This window comes from Zootermopsis nevadensis, unplaced genomic scaffold (assembly GCF_977971745.1).
Source record: "Zootermopsis nevadensis isolate Lab colony 2312 unplaced genomic scaffold, Znev_1.0 Znev_ptg000050l, whole genome shotgun sequence".
NCBI classification, from domain to species: domain Eukaryota; kingdom Metazoa; phylum Arthropoda; class Insecta; order Blattodea; family Termopsidae; genus Zootermopsis; species Zootermopsis nevadensis.
This window is the reverse complement of record NW_028259182.1, coordinates 3,452,632-3,469,622: the sequence shown is the minus strand read 5'-3', so window position 1 is coordinate 3,469,622 and position 16,991 is coordinate 3,452,632. Positions and strand designations below refer to the sequence as shown.

The 16,991-nt window shown below is 38.1% G+C and overlaps 2 protein-coding genes across 2 annotated transcripts in view; one reads left to right on the top strand and one right to left on the bottom strand.

Annotated features, from left to right (window-relative positions):
• LOC110840797 (uncharacterized) overlaps window positions 1-16,991 on the bottom strand; it is an 89,109-nt gene that overhangs the window by 36,716 nt on the left and 35,402 nt on the right. The gene's annotated exons all lie outside the window — the stretch shown is intronic.
• LOC147871528 (pancreatic lipase-related protein 2) lies at window positions 1,622-16,574 on the top strand. Its single transcript, XM_087361105.1, has 7 exons — window positions 1,622-1,761; window positions 3,395-3,494; window positions 4,074-4,222; window positions 6,110-6,367; window positions 9,093-9,311; window positions 14,036-14,195; window positions 16,487-16,574. The coding sequence occupies exons 1-7, from the start codon at window positions 1,710-1,712 to the stop codon at window positions 16,566-16,568; spliced, it is 1,020 nt and encodes a 339-aa protein (XP_087217231.1). The 5' UTR covers window positions 1,622-1,709; the 3' UTR covers window positions 16,569-16,574.

Below are 16,991 nucleotides of genomic sequence, written 5' to 3'. Positions count from 1 at the left end.
TAACGTTTCAATCCAGATTTATAGGAAAATTAGGCAGGAAAAATATCACTGCGACTGTAACGAGCTACCAACATCATGAGCGAAATCACGTAGAATCCCACTAGGTCACAGATACCAGAAAAATTTAAAGATGCTCACATCTGCCTGAAATCCCCCCAAGACTTGCCCGTCGAACTGAATTATTAAGTGTTATTTTGAAGACCTTCGGCTTATAAGGGTTAATACAGTAAATATAAATAATTCCAATGCTGAAAAATTGAATGTGTTTTACGTTGGTTGAGTGATACCTTTCCTGTTCGACTAGGAAACTGTAAATTAAGTATCGATATGGCAGTGGAACTACCTTAGGGACACTCGAGATTGACTAATGATGTAGCTAGTTTGAGAAACGAGTGGTATTATTATTTATTTATTTAGTGTTCTGTCTGACGACAGGTCCATATGAACAGGATCCTTCCATCCTTTTCTCGGACTGGGACCTGTTCATATACGTTCTTGGCAGATGATCCAGAAGTGGTTTGCCATTGCCTTCTTCTGTGTGTGAATGGAGTAATTGTTGGGATGCCACGGAGGAAAACTCCGTGTTGCCTAGACCACGGCCTTGCCCAACACAAGTTATAAATTCGGGAACCGCCGGGAATCGAACCCGAGACCCCAGGATTACAAGGTCAGCGTTCTAACCGCTAGACCACCGTGGCGGCTCAAACAAGTATTAGGGGCCAAAAATGGAAAACTGTGAGAAACTCAACTGCGTGATATGGATTCATCCGTCACAGGTTACACCCGGAAACTAGAGTACATAAAGAGAATTTATTAACAATCATAATGTGTTGCACGAAAAAATGCAAGAATTATCAGTTTAAGTAGTTCTCAAACTAAGCACTTGTATAATAACTCTGTAGTGCATATTATAGCCACGGTGGTCTAGCGGTTAGAACGCTGGCCTTGTAATCCTGGGGTCTCGGGTTCGATTCCCGGCGGTGCCCGAATTTATAACTTGTGTTGGGCAAGGCCGTGGTCTAGGCAACACGGAGTTTTCCTCCGTGGCATCCCAACAATTACTCCATTCACACACAGAAGAAGGCAATGGCAAACCACTTCTGGATCATCTGCCAAGAACGTATATGAACAGGTCCCAGTCCGAGAAAAGGATGGAAGGATCCTGTTCATATGGACCAGTCGTCAGACAGAGCACTAAATAAAATAAATAAGTGCATATTATTTTGAACAGTTATAATTTCTTTAAGGCTAGAATTAGATTAAATAATAAGTAAATTAAATGATAATTAACAGGCAAAGAATATCTTCATGTAACCAGAACATTCAGCACATTAAAGATCATTGAGTAATGCGAAGTTGAAATTTGACTTCCTGTAAAATTACACGCTTTTGTGAACAAGACGATAAAAGTTATGTTTCTATAAACGCACATTATTTCTTGACGAGATCTTTTAAAAACATATTATATTTTACGGATTTATTGTGACAGGGAACTAGGTAGGTATGTAAGCTTACATCATTTGTTATGTAATTAATTTACCCCGTAATTTCATCGGATTGAAAATTCTCAGACGTGAAGTTAATGAACTTCAGAAGACGATGTATAGTTGGTTGGTTTACAAAGGTACTTTGCCTTGTCATCAGCTTTGGGAATTCAGACAGCCAAGCGGTATGTGGTGATACAGTTTCGCTGTGGATGTCGTGGTGACATGTTGGCCGACAGTCTGCTTCTGTGTTCCATCACCGTGAATGTGTTCCTGGGTCTGCTAAGTACTCTTCATGCAGAATAAATTAAAAATCGCAGAGTTTCCTGCACAAAATATTCAGTTCCACTTACGTAATTTTATAGAATACAAAAAGTGAATTATATTTGTGTTACAAGTGTGAATGATGATTCCTGTCTTCTGGGTTGTTGCGCCGTATAGTCTGGTAGATTTCCATCGACGTTTCAGAGGTGCTTACTGCCTCCATCATGCACCACTTTCATAATGTAATCAACAATTATCTCTGAAACGTCGGTGGAAATCTACCAGACTACACGGCGCAACAACCCAGAAGATTATTATCTTTAAAACAAGAAATTATTAACTAAAATACGCGTACACTACATACATGTTTTAATTTTAACCCGTTCGGTGCCATGAACGGAATTTCCCGGTTTCTTGAGATCCGAAAACCTGTGCTATTAGGCCGTGAAGCAAACGAGTGATGGATGAAATTACTTAATCGTGCTTTAATTCTACCAAGTAAATGTATCGGTTTACTAAAGCAGTGGTTAAAATATAGATTCAGTTACAAGACACTTTTGGAAATTTGACAGTGACCATCTGGAACTAATTTCTTTAGACACATTTCAGTAATTGTATCAGCTAGCTGTAAGAAATATATTCATAATATCAGGGCGATTATATGAAGAACAGATATATAAGCAAAATTTTAGTTGTAAAACCTACAAAGAACAGACAACTCGGGAGACACAGAAGTACATGGTAGTATAATATTAAAAAGGACATTAAAGAAATAATAATTATTGGTGAGATTTTGCGAATTCGGTGATAAATCTTTGACTCCCATAAAAGCAGGTAACAGGATAACGTAGTTCAGTGGCCATCAGATCCATAAACTCAGCATGAAACAACTGCATTATGGAAGGCTTGTCGAACAATCCGTCTGAATAATATTACCCCAGAATTAACAAACAGATCCTGACAACCATTTGTGTTAGTAATTTGAACTAAAAGCTGTCCCTCTTATTAAATTCAGATTACTACTGGTCGCATTTCGAATTTATATTAAACTCAACAGACCTTAATAAAAACCCTCCAACTGGTTCACCATAAATATGATTGGTACATAACCTAACCTACAGAGCGAACTAAGGTCTTAACATTTTATTATAAATAAATTTATGTTGTAACAGAGTCCTATTTAAGAAATTACAGGCGTAATTTATAGGCAGTCGCCATCACCCCAACTACCTTAATTAACAACAGGATGTAAGAATCTTAACTAGGAATTACGTCTTACATGCAAGTATGTGTAAGTCACAGTTTAGAGTCTGTCCGTCACGCTCTTTAAAAGCTACAAGTTCCAGAAAATGGACACATTTTACGTATAAAACACCATACGGTAATACACAGATACATCAAAGAACCATGGAGTTTTTGATCTTTTAAACTTCATATTTCAAGATTCTAAATTATTTAACAAAAAAAAACCAGAAAAAACTCTAGATGTATGTAGGGCCCATCAAGTTTACTTTGAAATTCTTAGAAGAAAAAAAGACGCTGGTAATTCTTCGATCAGATAATTTTGGGAAAGAAAATGTCACGCGTATTGCATAACTTCCCACAAGAAATTTGAACGATTCCTCTCGAATCTCGTCCTGTTTCAGGAGAAGAAACTGTAAAGTACACAATGCGGCCAAAAGGGAACTATTTCTTCGGTTGCCCTGTGAATGAAACAGAAGATATTTCGTTCCTGCTGTACACTCGGTAAATACAATTTATATATTTAAGCATAATTCAAGTTTAATAAAACTAGTTTTCATATCTTCATCTGTTAACGACAAAGTTTCAGCATAAAAGTGATAAAATAAAGACCCATTAATCGTTGTACAACTTCGACTTTCGAGGATGAACCGCGTAGAATGTTGAGAATCATCCGACGTTTCGACAAACATTTCAGTTGCCCTCTTCAGGGCGAATTTATTTCATCGATTTTGGAAGCCTATTGCAGGATACAACCCGTTCTTACGCTCCATCGATAAGCAACTACCTGTCCTGATATCCTTGATTTTTCTACAACAATAATTAATGTCCCTCTATTCAGCCGGTTTCCTCATTAATGTATCAGCGTTATGTGTGGTTTTAAATTTCACACGTCAAAGCCTGGGATCCGAACCCGAGCCCTCAATAATACGAAGCGGGAGTTGAAATACTCGACCGAAAAATTTCGTTGCAATATGTCTGCCCCGTAGAATCAAGGAATTAATTAATTATATGAGCAGATCTTTGTGTAGCTGACAAAAAAAACATCTGAACTCAATCAAATAACAAAAACTTGTCTTCTAGGTTTAACCCCCGGGTGTCACATCGCCTGTACCTCGATGATGATGAGTCCTTGACGAAATCCTACATCAACAAGAGCCAGTCCACGGTGGTCTACATCCACGGATTCACAGAGAAAGCAAGCGGCCTCAGTGCATCTGTTATAAGGGACGGTGAGTTGATTGATCCTTTCAAATATACGCGTGAGATAATTGCGTAAAAACACTAGCCATTTTAGTCCAGAGATATTTAAGTTTTTAAAAAGACTTACAATAAAAACATCCGCCAGTTATCTCTCAGCAATTAAAATTATTTTTTGGGGCGAATAATATAAATTATACATCACAGCATATATCGAGAGACGACAGATTTTTTTTAAAAAAATAAACTCCTCCTTTCCGTTCAATTACACTAAAAATACCAACAGAAATTAATTAAAATACTAAAAACAAGTACACAAAAAATTTCTACGAAATTTCCTTGTAAGTAGCGTCGAGAAACTGAAATATTTAGACATTTAAATTTTTTATAATAATGAAAATTATTAATTTCAAAGAAACGGACAGACAAATTATATTCCAACGGAATATCCTAGTAAAATGCTTAATCGGTTGTAGACGACGCTCGTCTACATAATATCTAATAGTTCAGTCCGTACCTCAAAGAAAACACTTCGTTACGAAAACCGTAAATACAAAATGCAGAATTACTGATTGCTGATGATTGATGATAAAATACGCGTATTTCGTCTCCCGCTGTTCGGCGAAGTCACATACTTTGCAGGCTTCCAGGAATGCGAACAAAGGGCGTGGGGTGGTAAATTGCATACATGTATTGATCTGTATTGTTTGCTGACAATGGCGACCGAAATCTGATAATACAAATGAAGCTGCTTCCGGATAACGGATTATTATCGACTCACCACTTAACACAAAAGTACAGCAGGAACAAAGAAAAATACATGGCACGAACTGAGCTCGTATAAAAGTAAATACAGCTATACATAAGTAAGAATTTCTTTTATTGTTATCTTATCGCAGTTAGTAATTGTTTCGATCCGTTTTAACATGATTTCTTCAAAAATTTACTGATCGGCAGTCGATAAACACTTTTAAGGGCTGTGTTTGAACAACGGATAATTTCCAAGCTTTGTCGACATTTCTCAAAAAGCCCGTTCGACCGATCGGTCGGCTTGTTGTTTTCTTATGGGGGGTTACCTGAAAAGCAAAGTTTTTCAGACACGTCCGGTAGATTTAAATAATGTCAATGTATAAATTAATGTTATATTAGCGATCATGATTCTGCGTGTAATATAAATTTTTACGAGTAAAATGCGATCAATCTTGACAGACGACATTATTATTTTTTTAAAAAATGCATTTGTTACAATTTTCTTCAACATTGGAAAACACTTGTCATTAAATTCGAAAGGAGAAGGACAATAGGTTTTATTCTTCACGAACTATTAAGGTAATAAATCAAATGCGACGAGACAGACGGGCATGTAGCACGCATGTGAGATATAAAAATGGATATAAAATTTCACTTGGAAAAACTGAAGTGAATAGACCATTCGGGTAGACCTGTGCGTATATGGGGATAATATTAAAATGGATCTTAGTGAAGGTGTGGATTATATTTGTCTCACCCAGTGGCTGGCTTTTATCAACGCGATAATGGACCTTCTGGCTCCAGGGAGTCAGTAGATGAGCTTGGTACACGTTCCTCATGAAAGACTGTTACATGTATTTAGTCACGAGATTCTTCGTAGTGGTAATATGGAAGTCATAAAACTGGTTTCGAATGTTATTACAACCCTTCAGTCAGTAAATATAAATTTCTTATCGGCAAGCAACAAAACATTCAACTTCTGATATATAAAATCAAATACCGCTTTTTTCCGAGGAGTTTGGTCGTATTTAAATCTGAAATACTGATATTTCAGCACAGAAACTGTATATAACTTGTTCAAGATGTTGCGGTAAATACAATTACGTGTCCACGAGTATACTCGGGGTTAGTAATGAAATGGTCAATTAACCTACAGCGTCCATTTTCAGCATACCTGGATCGGGGTTTTTATAACGTAATCCTGGTGGACTGGAACGCCCTAGCAGCGTTCCCGTGGTACTTTGCGGCCGTTCAAAACTGTCAAGTGGTGGGGAGTTACCTGGCACGGTTCCTTGATTACCTGGACAGCAAAGGATTTGCCCTCACCAACGTCCACGTCGTAGGATTTAGCCTGGGCGCTGAGGTCGCCGGGTTCACAGGACAGCATCTGAGAGCGGGCATGGGCCCCAGGCTCCCAAGAATCACAGGTGAGGTTCACCGCTGATTGTAATTATTTAGTCACAGAGGTTTATGAGTAATAAAATGCGACGTTATAAAATTAATTCTAATCAAACTTTGTGGGACAGATTTTCTTCAGTTATCATCGATTGTATTAATAGTAGTCACAATATTTCAATTTTAAAGGTCACGGACCTTAACCACACGGCTCTACTCTGCAAGTTTTGAGCTGTCTTCACTCGCCTGGACTGAGATGTTAGTGTTGCAACGTTGAAGCACCAAATTTGGTGGCGGTTACTACAGCCGATTATCTGAAGCTTTGTATCAGTGGCGTTACATTATATTAAATTGAGCACTGTCCATTCTTTGAGGTATATTTACACAGTTTTTCGGGAATTGGATCTGTTCTGAATTCAGACGATTGGGCATCGTTATACCGACAGCTGCCATGCCAACAGAGATTACATAAAACTATCGGAATCAAACACAGAACCATTTATTCATTAAACGTTTGCGTAATCATTAGTACAACCTAGGTCGTCTAGATCAGTGGTATTCGACCTTTTTTGTTCGCGTACCCCCAAATATAATTTCTCTTCAACTTTATACCCCCAAAGTTGTTGGTATATAATTCAAGTTATACATAGTATATAATCTACATCTAAAATAAATTAAATAAATTACATTACTGATTATTCAGTGTTTATCGTAAAATAATATATATATATTTTTTTTAAATTTCACGTACCCCCTAAGATGTCTTCGCGTACCCCCAGATATAATTTCTCTTCAACTTTGTACCCCCAAAGTTGTTGGTGTATAATTCAAGTTATACATAGTATATAATCTACATCTAAAATAAATTAAATAAATTACATTACTGATTATTCAGTGTTTATCATAAAATATATATATATTTTTTAAATTTCACGTACCCCCGGGGGTACGCGTACCCCAGGTTGAATACCACTGGTCTAGATTATTCTCAGACAAGTGTTGATCACAACCGTTTCCTTCCAAATCCTTTCGAATTCATTATTCATAGTCTCACTATGATTTGGAGAAAACGTATTGTTAAATGACCTAAAAATAATTAAAAGCAGGTATTGATTCGATGTCGTTAAATTGTGGAATAACAAACAAACTAATATAGCGGGGTTGCAAATTTCGTTTGGTAATCAGCATTCTAACTAAAGCACCATAATAAAGTCAAGTCAAGAGACCGTTAGAATAATTTTGAATGTGTTCGAAAAGAAATCAAAAATCAATTATTGGTGTTGGAATCTGAATTACTGATATTTCCGATAAAAGAACATCGCTGTAGAACGGGCTAGTTTGTATCCTTTCTCTTGTCACTCTTACAATCTGGCTCACCTAAAAAAAAGAACATCTGTCAGGCTGTCAACAAGCTTTCTCATAGAATGGCCCGTCAGATGCTCAAAACCTTTCCTGAAAAGTCCATTGTACGAGTCCACAATGAAATAGCTGTGTGTACAAATGTTATACAGAATCTTTTATTAAACTCTTCAGGCGTTAAGGTCGTATTAAATGTTTACGTATACCAATTTCTGATCCAGTATCACTTCGACTATAATTAAAACCATTTAAAGCTTTGTGGTAACTATATGTACCACCTGCTTCAACAAATAATAACTACACATTTTTATCTGATTCATATGATTCTCAGAAAAAAAAATCGACTATTTACTGTAAAATAGTTAAGAAAATTCATCTTCTAATGTTAAGTGTTGTGTTTTCTTTGCGGTACGGACAGGATTCTTAAATAATGTTGACAGACGCATAAAATTAGACCTATAAATTCCGTATTTAGAAAATCATTTTCTGCTCAACGTTCGTTTGAATACGACAATTATAAAATTATCAGCACCGAACAAAATTTACTTGAGAAGCTGATAGTGTGTTAGTCATTTATTAGGATAAGATATGCATTCGGTCACTCAATAAGCCGGATATTAATTTAGTTACTAAGTCAAGTGATAATTACTCACACAACTGTTTAGTCCACAGTAACTCAGTAAGACAGTTAATTAATTAATTATCTAATATCACAAATTTCTTAGCACTTCATTAATCCTTAGCGGTAATTATATATACCACCTGCTGTAACAATCAGTAATTCTTCATCTTTCCCGCGTGTATTTGTGTGTCTCGTATGATTCTTAGAATAGACAGTGATTATTTCATTAAACAGCCATTAACCAACTGATTTTCTATACCCCCTCCCCTCTACTTCCCTTTATCTTACTTATTTATTTTCTACGTGAATCAATATTATTTGGTGATAAACGAATGTAATTATTGTATCATTAAAATCTTGTACTGAAATTACCAACAAAACATCGACACATAAATGTGTTATAAAAACCTTGCCGTGTCATATATAAATATTCATTTTTAATACTGAGCTGTTTCCGGACTTCAAAGTTATTTTCATTCATCACTTCCTCCCCTAAATCCATAAAAACTACCCTCTTCTTGTTGAGACAATAAATTAGTTTTCTTTCCAAATTATCTATTTCACCATTCATTAAACATAAAATCAAAACTTCACTCTTTCTCAACCTTCTGATGCTCAAGACAGTAACTTCTTCACTTTGTATTCTATCCCCATGAGAATGACGAGTGGATAAAGCATGGGAACCTGCTTTTCCACCCCCAAAATTCCCCCTTTCCTCGTCTTCTGATATTCAGCTGGTAAGTCACTGCCTTCTTAAGACGTAGTTCTGTGGGTAGGTCTGGACCCAGCCTATCCTTTGTTCAAGCATCACAACGTCAAACTTCGGCTGAGTAAGGGAGATGCCATTTTCGTTGACGTAATCCACACCGACGGAGGCGTCCTGGGGATTCCGTCGCGGATAGGTCACGCCGATTTCTTTCCAAATGGAGGGAGACCGGTGCAACCCGGCTGTGACGTGGCTTCAATATTCTTCAGAGCCTCGTTTGAGGACCTGGGTGAGTTCACGAATTGACCTCAGACTCTACAAAATAAATGTGCGTGGGGTAACAGACGTCAAAATACAATTTCATTTTCGGGGCTCCGAATTAACGAACAGAACGAATTTAAAAAGAAAAATTCTTACATTAATTTTTTCATCTGAAACCACATTTAGAATCCTGCTACCGAGTGTTACTCTTGTAATCTGTCTGACAAGCTCACATCGATATTTAGTGAGACATAAAACTGAACACGAAGCCACGGTGGTCCAGCGGTTAGAACGCCGGCCTTGTAATCCTGGGGGTCTCGGGTTCGATTCCCGGCGGTGCCCGAATTTATAACTTGTGTTGGGCAAGGCCGTGGTCTAGGCAACACGGAGTTTTCCTCCGTGGCATCCCAACAATTACTCCATTCACACACAGAAGAAGGCAATGGCAAACCACTTCTGGATCATCTGCCAAGAACGTATATGAACAGGTCCCAGTCCGAGAAAAGGATGGAAGGATCCTGTTCATATGGACCTGTCCTCAGACAGAACACTAAATAAATAAAAAAATAAATATTTTAATATACCATTATCACTTTCTGTAGCCGCTTTTGGCTGGATTTGGAGTAAATTTGTGTATTTTAAGTTACATCTAAAGAAAGGTTTACATTTCACTGGTACTAAAAAAATCGAACGACAAATTTTGATGTAGACTGAATTAATCTATTTTTTAGCTCCGAATAAGAGACGTCTGGACGGACAGATGTACGTACTCCCTAATACTTTACTTAAATTTTATTAAAATTGTGCAAGTAACGCGTTAACACGGCTTCCAGACTACCTTTCATTTTTTAATTAATCCCTGTATTAGTCCTCTCGTCTGTTATTCGGGAAACTTGTAAATGGACATTCACACGCATGCATAGGAGAGAAATCGATACCTCGACGTGAGACACTCAGAGGGTAGCCCTCGAAAGGTCTTTCTTGTCCGACGTCTCCTGAGAATGAGGCAATGGGGAATAGCACAGGACTGAAACAGGAGTTGCTGTTTCTGCTACAAGCCATAAAATGTCCCCGTAGGCCTATCCAGAAAACGGACATATCCTTTGATAACCTTTGCCTTGTTTGATTCTGAGTCATCTGCCCCATGAGATCTCTTTGATCGTAGTTCCGATGCTTACAGGAAGACGCCGCATCCATAGAACAGAAGTTCTGCAGAAAATGTTGTCGTTTTTCCGGAGATCAAAAATTCCCTGAGTTTATGAAACCCAAAAGGTGTGTTTCCCTTTTCACAGAATCTCGACAGTAGACTTTATCCTGAGATAATTTAACCCATAAGATAATTTTCTTCTGGGTTGTTGCCCCATGTAGCCTGGTAGAAGTTTACCAACGTTTCAGAGGTCCTTGCTGTCTCCATCGTCAGATCAACATCCCAGAAGACAAGTCATATTTATATTCGCCTCCGGGAGAACCTGAAATATCACCTAATATCCAAACAAGATTCTCGTACCCTCTTTTCTCAGGGGTATATCCATTTACAACTAGTTATGCCGTGTGTCTCTTTCTTTGAGAATTTCGTGCCAGACTACGTTAAGAATTTTAAAGCTCAGCCGTCACGTTTCAATCTTGTTACCGTAATAGTATTTGTAAAAAAGTATAAATCGTTATTCTTCTCATGATCTAATTTTCTCCATCCTCCATTTTCTAGATCTGGATATCGTGTTCAGTTTATTTTTTTTATATTTTTATTTAGTGTTCTGTCTGACGACAGGTCCATATGAACAGGATCCTTCCATCCTTTTCTCGGACTGGGACCTGTTCATATACGTTCTTGGCAGATGATCCAGAAGTGGTTTGCCATTGCCTTCTTCTGTGTGTGAATGGAGTAATTGTTGGGATGCCACGGAGGAAAACTCCGTGTTGCCTAGACCACGGCCTTGCCCAACACAAGTTATAAATTCGGGCACCGCCGGGAATCGAACCCGAGAACCCAGGATTACAAGGCCAGCGTTCTAACAGCTAGACCACCGTGGCATATTAAAATATACAATTCTCAAATTTACAAATTTAAATTGACATTATTTTCGCAATGGTTTATACGGCGATTATCTCCATAAGCATAAATACCCCTGTCTCATTTATATACAAAAAGTTCAGCAAAATATGTGAATTTAAAGAAATACAAACAAAGAAATCTATATCAGAAATAAATTAAAGTCAAAACCGCTTCGATTTTTACAGCTCAACCTTTAGGCATCAGACTGAAGGTTTTATCAGCAGTGCATCAAAGAACCGGTTCCCCTGGAGACTTAATCCACGATCCACGGTGGATTTATGCCATACGTTCTACTTTAAGAATTTTCCACGCTCGGAGGCTAGGTTTTAACATCGCCGATAAACACTTCACCTTTGACGTAACTCTCTGTAGGCAAAAATTCTGTCTGTTTTCCTATCGAACGAATTAGAAAATGTCTCCCGATGGCCGCGTGGATCTGAACTTAAAAAAAATGTTTCGCATTTACAAAGCGTAATGAACACCGGCTTTCACGGCAGAATGCAGTGTCGGAATAGGCGTACGCGTAAATGATTCGTCTGCAAAATTCCATTGGCACGGAATTTACGTATTGCTGACACACGCCTAGTAGAAGCATTACATTTTATTTATTCCATGTAACATTCATTAACTGTGTAATACCACTCATTTATACCTCGATCAAGATACTTTTATCACCATCCATGTTGTAACATTCAAAAACTGACCGAACGATATACGCTTTTGAATCTCATCGACTTTCGACATCATTTCAAAAGAAGATAACATTAATAACAACTACTTTGTATTTTTTTTTTCAAATAACTTGTCACGTTATTAATATAAAGTGACTTCTACACCGTTACCACACATACTTTTTTAAAACTTCACAAATAAAAGAAGAATTTCATGGTATCTGATATGTAATTAGCAACAACAAATTTTATCTAATGAACACCCTAAACCAATTAGCTATACAGAATTTAAAAGGACGATTTTATAATAAAGGCATACAGAGTAGATCTGTTAACTAACTAATTAAGTCCCTGTAGTAAAGACCCTGATAAGATAATAGTCGCTCACTAACTCATAAAATTACCCTCGTTTTAAGGATCCCGAAGGATCATTACCTTGTCCGCAAGAAGTCTGGAATGATCTTATCCTGAGTCAGATAAATCCAACGTTTCATCATGCAGTTTGGTCCAGCCATCTGCACACTCGACTCTCACGCTACTGCGAACAGCCGCGTATGACAAAAACGTGTAAAACTGGAAACGCATAACAATAACAATTTTTATATTAAAATTTGCTCCATAAATTCTTATAATGCTAATCTTGTCACATTCATTACATTCCCTGACAAGCATGGTGATGTTTCGACGCAGGTAACGGGCTTAAAAATTTAACCGCGGATTGGATACTGATGCTTCTCATGATAGTGAAATAAAAGTGGATATGAGAAAATAATGTGACAGGACTCGCCTGTATTCTCATCAATCTGTTCTTAAGACTCTTTGTTCTAAAACACGCGTTGTAATCCTAAGTTGATTTATTTTTTATTTGAAGTGTTCTGTCTGAGGACAGGTCCATATGAACAGGATCCTTCCATCCTTTTCTCGGACTGGGACCTGTTCATATACGTTCTTGGCAGATGATCCAGAAGTGGTTTGCCATTGCCTTCTTCTGTGTGTGAATGGAGTAATTGTTGGGATGCCACGGAGGAAAACTCCGTGTTGCCTAGACCACGGCCTTGCCCAACACAAATTATAAATTCGGGCACCGCCGGGAATCGAACCCGAGACCCCAGGATTACAAGGCCAGCGTTCTAACCGCTAGACCACCTCATCTTATTATTATTTAGTGTTGTGTCTGACGACAGGTCCATATGAACAGGATCCTTCCATCCTTTTCTCGGACTGGGACCTGTTCATATACGTTCTTGGCAGATGATCCAGAAGTGGTTTGCCATTGCCTTCTTCTGTGTGTGAATGGAGTAATTGTTGCGATGCCACGGAGGAAAACTCCGTGTTGCCTAGACCACGGCCTTGCCCAACACAAATTATAAATTCGGGCACCGCTGGGAATCGAACCCGAGACCCCAGGATTACAAGGCCAGCGTTCTAACCGCTAGACCACCTCATCTTATTATTATTTAGTGTTCTGTCTGACGACAGGTCCATATGAACAGGATCCTTCCATCCTTTTCTCGGACTGGGACCTGTTCATATACGTTCTTGGCAGATGATCCAGAAGTGGTTTGCCATTGCCTTATTCTGTGTGTGAATGGAGTAATTGTTGGGATGCCACGGAGGAAAACTCCGTGTTGCCTAGACCACGGTCTTGCCCAACACAAGTTATAAATTCGGGCACCGCCTGGAATCGAACCCGAGACCCCCCCGGGATTACAAGGCCAGCGTTCTAACCGCTTGACCACCGTGGCGGTACCCTAAGTTGATGTTGAATCAAAATGCAAAACTGCTACCCCCCAATACGCTATCAACCTGGAGTGCTCGTATTAGTGTTTGCTTGGGGTATAAACCCCATAACCTCTCCTACGTTTCATACCCCGTCTCTAGATCAAGGTTTGTGATGCCAGCCCGGAATCTCGCTTTGCGTTACATGGCATTTAAAGCACAGAATTAACCTCGCGACAAGCAACTAGTACATAAGCAGTAAAATCTCCCGACGGCTGGTTTATACGCTTTAATGATGCATTATTTCAGTGTTCTGCAGTCACAAGAGGTCTTGGAAATATTACGCGGAATCAATAAACGACGAATTTGGATTTCCGGCCTATCGATGTCGCAACTGGATGGATTTTCGAATTGGGCATTGTCCTTCAGGGCCCGGAACAACGTACATGGGAATTGCAACGCGCACCAGGTGATAACTTCTGACTCACTAGACTGGTAACATTGTCTACGGTGAGGACCACCCTTTGTCGACTGTCCGCGACTGCTCCTTCAATATATTTGTAGCTACCATACACAGATTTCGATCTGGCTGTAAGAAATCTTAAGTGTGTTAATTGTTAAAGTTTAACGCAACTGTTATTTACTGACTTCCGGATGGAATTGTATGACTCGCCGCCGCGTACTAAGAGGTTCTTCTATATGAGCAAATTATCTTTCCATAAAACCGGTAAAATTAACTTAACCTGGACAGCAGTTCCCGCCGGAAGCCGGAGAGCTCAGTTGCGTTCAACTTTATCAGTGGACGCATATTGGTTTAATATTCAAGATTTCATCCTTGACGTATGTATGGTAGCTATAAGGTAGTATATTTGCGTCATATTGTGAATTAGGTTAATATTTTAATATTTTCCGTCAAATCACAATTTTAATAAGATAATAAAATATAAAATATTTAAAATATCATTTCACGTTCCGCATCGATGCGGAACGTGAAATGATATTTTAAATATTTTATATTTTATTATCTTATTAAAATTGTGATTTGACGGAAAATATTAAAATATTAGTATGGTAGTTAACAAAAATACAGAAACATTTTGTCTATCACATAAACTTTATTTACAATTAACATTCCCTAGGGCTCTGGTCTGAATTTCAGTCACTTCGTTATCAGACAATTTTTCTCTGTCATATTAAGATTTTCAATGTTTTATTCCACAGAATTCTTGTTGTGTCAGCATTGTTTTCCGGACAAAAAATTCAGTGTCGCATCCACCGACCGAACAATTAACAATTTTTGACTCATCGGAAAAACTACATCACAAAAAAGTCTAGATCCATAGGATTTTATTAAAGGACATTCGTAAAATATAACCCAGCTTATGACAAAGATAATTTCCAATTGCGTTACTTATAATTTTAAGTACCTCGTTGACCTAGATGTTATTTCATTTACGATGTAAAAACGTTTGTTTGTTTAGGTATTAGCTAACGAACAGCTGAAATACAACACCCGCGTAGTTATTACGCTCGTGTTTAAAAATACGATAAACAAAACAAGACATTCCAGTGTGTATAAAAATAAATAACTACGTATTTCATTACATTGATCATCTTACATAAACAAGAAATTTCACAGAATTATTCTGTAGCGAAAGTTCCTGATGCAATCAGCTTTAATTTTCGTGTTGAAACACTGACAGGTTATACACACCGTATTTTTCACACGTGAAATGTTCATTTCTTCTTAGGCACATGTTTCGACTGATAATCAGTCATCATCAATTAAGTTTTGATGCACGATACAGAATGGTCAATGCGATACTGAACAGGTACGAGCAACTCAAACACATCGGGGAACCCAAAATATACCACTAGTACGGAAATTATTACCGTCCAGAAAATAACAGATCAAATATATACTTTTAAATATCTTAGAAAACTTGTTTTTTGTATGGGTGTGAATCTTGGTCTCTGACACTAAGGGAGGAACGTAGACTGAGGGTGTCTGAAATCAGGGTCCTGAGGAGAAGATTTTGACCCAAGAGGGATGAGATACAAGGATGTTGGAGAAAGTTCCATAATAATAAGGCGCTTCATAAGTTATACTCCTCGCCAAATATAATTAGACTAATCAAATTAAGGAGGATAAGATGGGCAGGGCATGTAGACCGCGTGGGACAGAAGAGAATGCAAACAGGGTTTTGGTGGGCAAACCAGAAGGAAAAAGACCACTGGGATGACCTAGACGTAGGTAGGAGGATAATATTAAAATGGATCTTAGAGAAATAGGATGGGGTGGTATGGACTGGATTCATCTGGATGAGGATAGGGACCAGTGGTGGGTTCTTGTGGATACGGTAATGAACCTTCGGGTTACATAACATTTTTTTGGAAATTTTTGAGTGGCTGAGCGATTGTTGGAGTAAGTTAATAAGGTAGAAAATTATAATGTTGCATCAAAGCTCAAAGGAATGTGCAAAAGATAGGTGTGAGTAAAATAATGATACTTCGACAAGAAAATAATTAAAAAAAACATAAAATTATATTTAATCATCACACAAATTAAGTTACAGTGGGCCAAAGGAATCGAAATTAAGGTCCTCCACTTAATTCCATACACAACTTATTTTTTCTCTCACAAGTCCAATTATTTTCCACCTCGTGTTCTTCTCAGCAACTCCCAATTTTACAATCATTCGTGTTCGAGAATTATATTTCTAAAAGAATCGAGATGGATATTTTTCTTTTCCTTTCCAGTGCTTCTGGGAAATACTTCTTGCAGACAAATCCAAACCCACCGTTTGCCAAAAAAAGAGACAATTCTGTTGAATTCAGATGACGCCAGGACACCCTGTAAACGGCGAAGTTGATGACTGAAGAGGAGAGAGAATCTTCACATCGATTTGTCACAGATTTTAAACAAGAGCCTTCTTCGGATTTCATCCTGTACCGAGAACACCGCAACAATAAGTTGGAATAAAAATCACGATGCTTATTTTTAAAACACACATTCAGGTCTTTTGTGGGCCACCTCAGTTAAATTAAAATCTGTTTATAAGATGGCTGTCTTCTGGAATGTTCCGCAGTGTAGTCTGGTAGAAGTTTATCGACGTTTCAAACGTCCTTTCTGCCTCAATCATCATGCCAGTGAAGGCAAGCACCTCTGAAACGTCGGTAAACTTCTACCAGACTACACCGCGCTACAACCCAGAAGTCAGCCATCTTCGGACTCACCGCCTTGAAAACCTCAGATCCTACTCGG

Excerpts from the sequence above, each read along its gene's own strand:
- LOC147871528 (XM_087361105.1), top strand. The coding sequence starts at position 1,710 with ATGTTGGCCGACAGTCTGCTTCTGTGTTCCATCACCGTGAATGTGTTC. Across the intron at positions 3,495-4,073 it reads TCGTTCCTGCTGTACACTCG|GTTTAACCCCCGGGTGTCAC; the intron begins GTAAATACAATT and ends CTTGTCTTCTAG. Across the intron at positions 9,312-14,035 it reads AGCCTCGTTTGAGGACCTGG|TGTTCTGCAGTCACAAGAGG; the intron begins GTGAGTTCACGA and ends GCATTATTTCAG.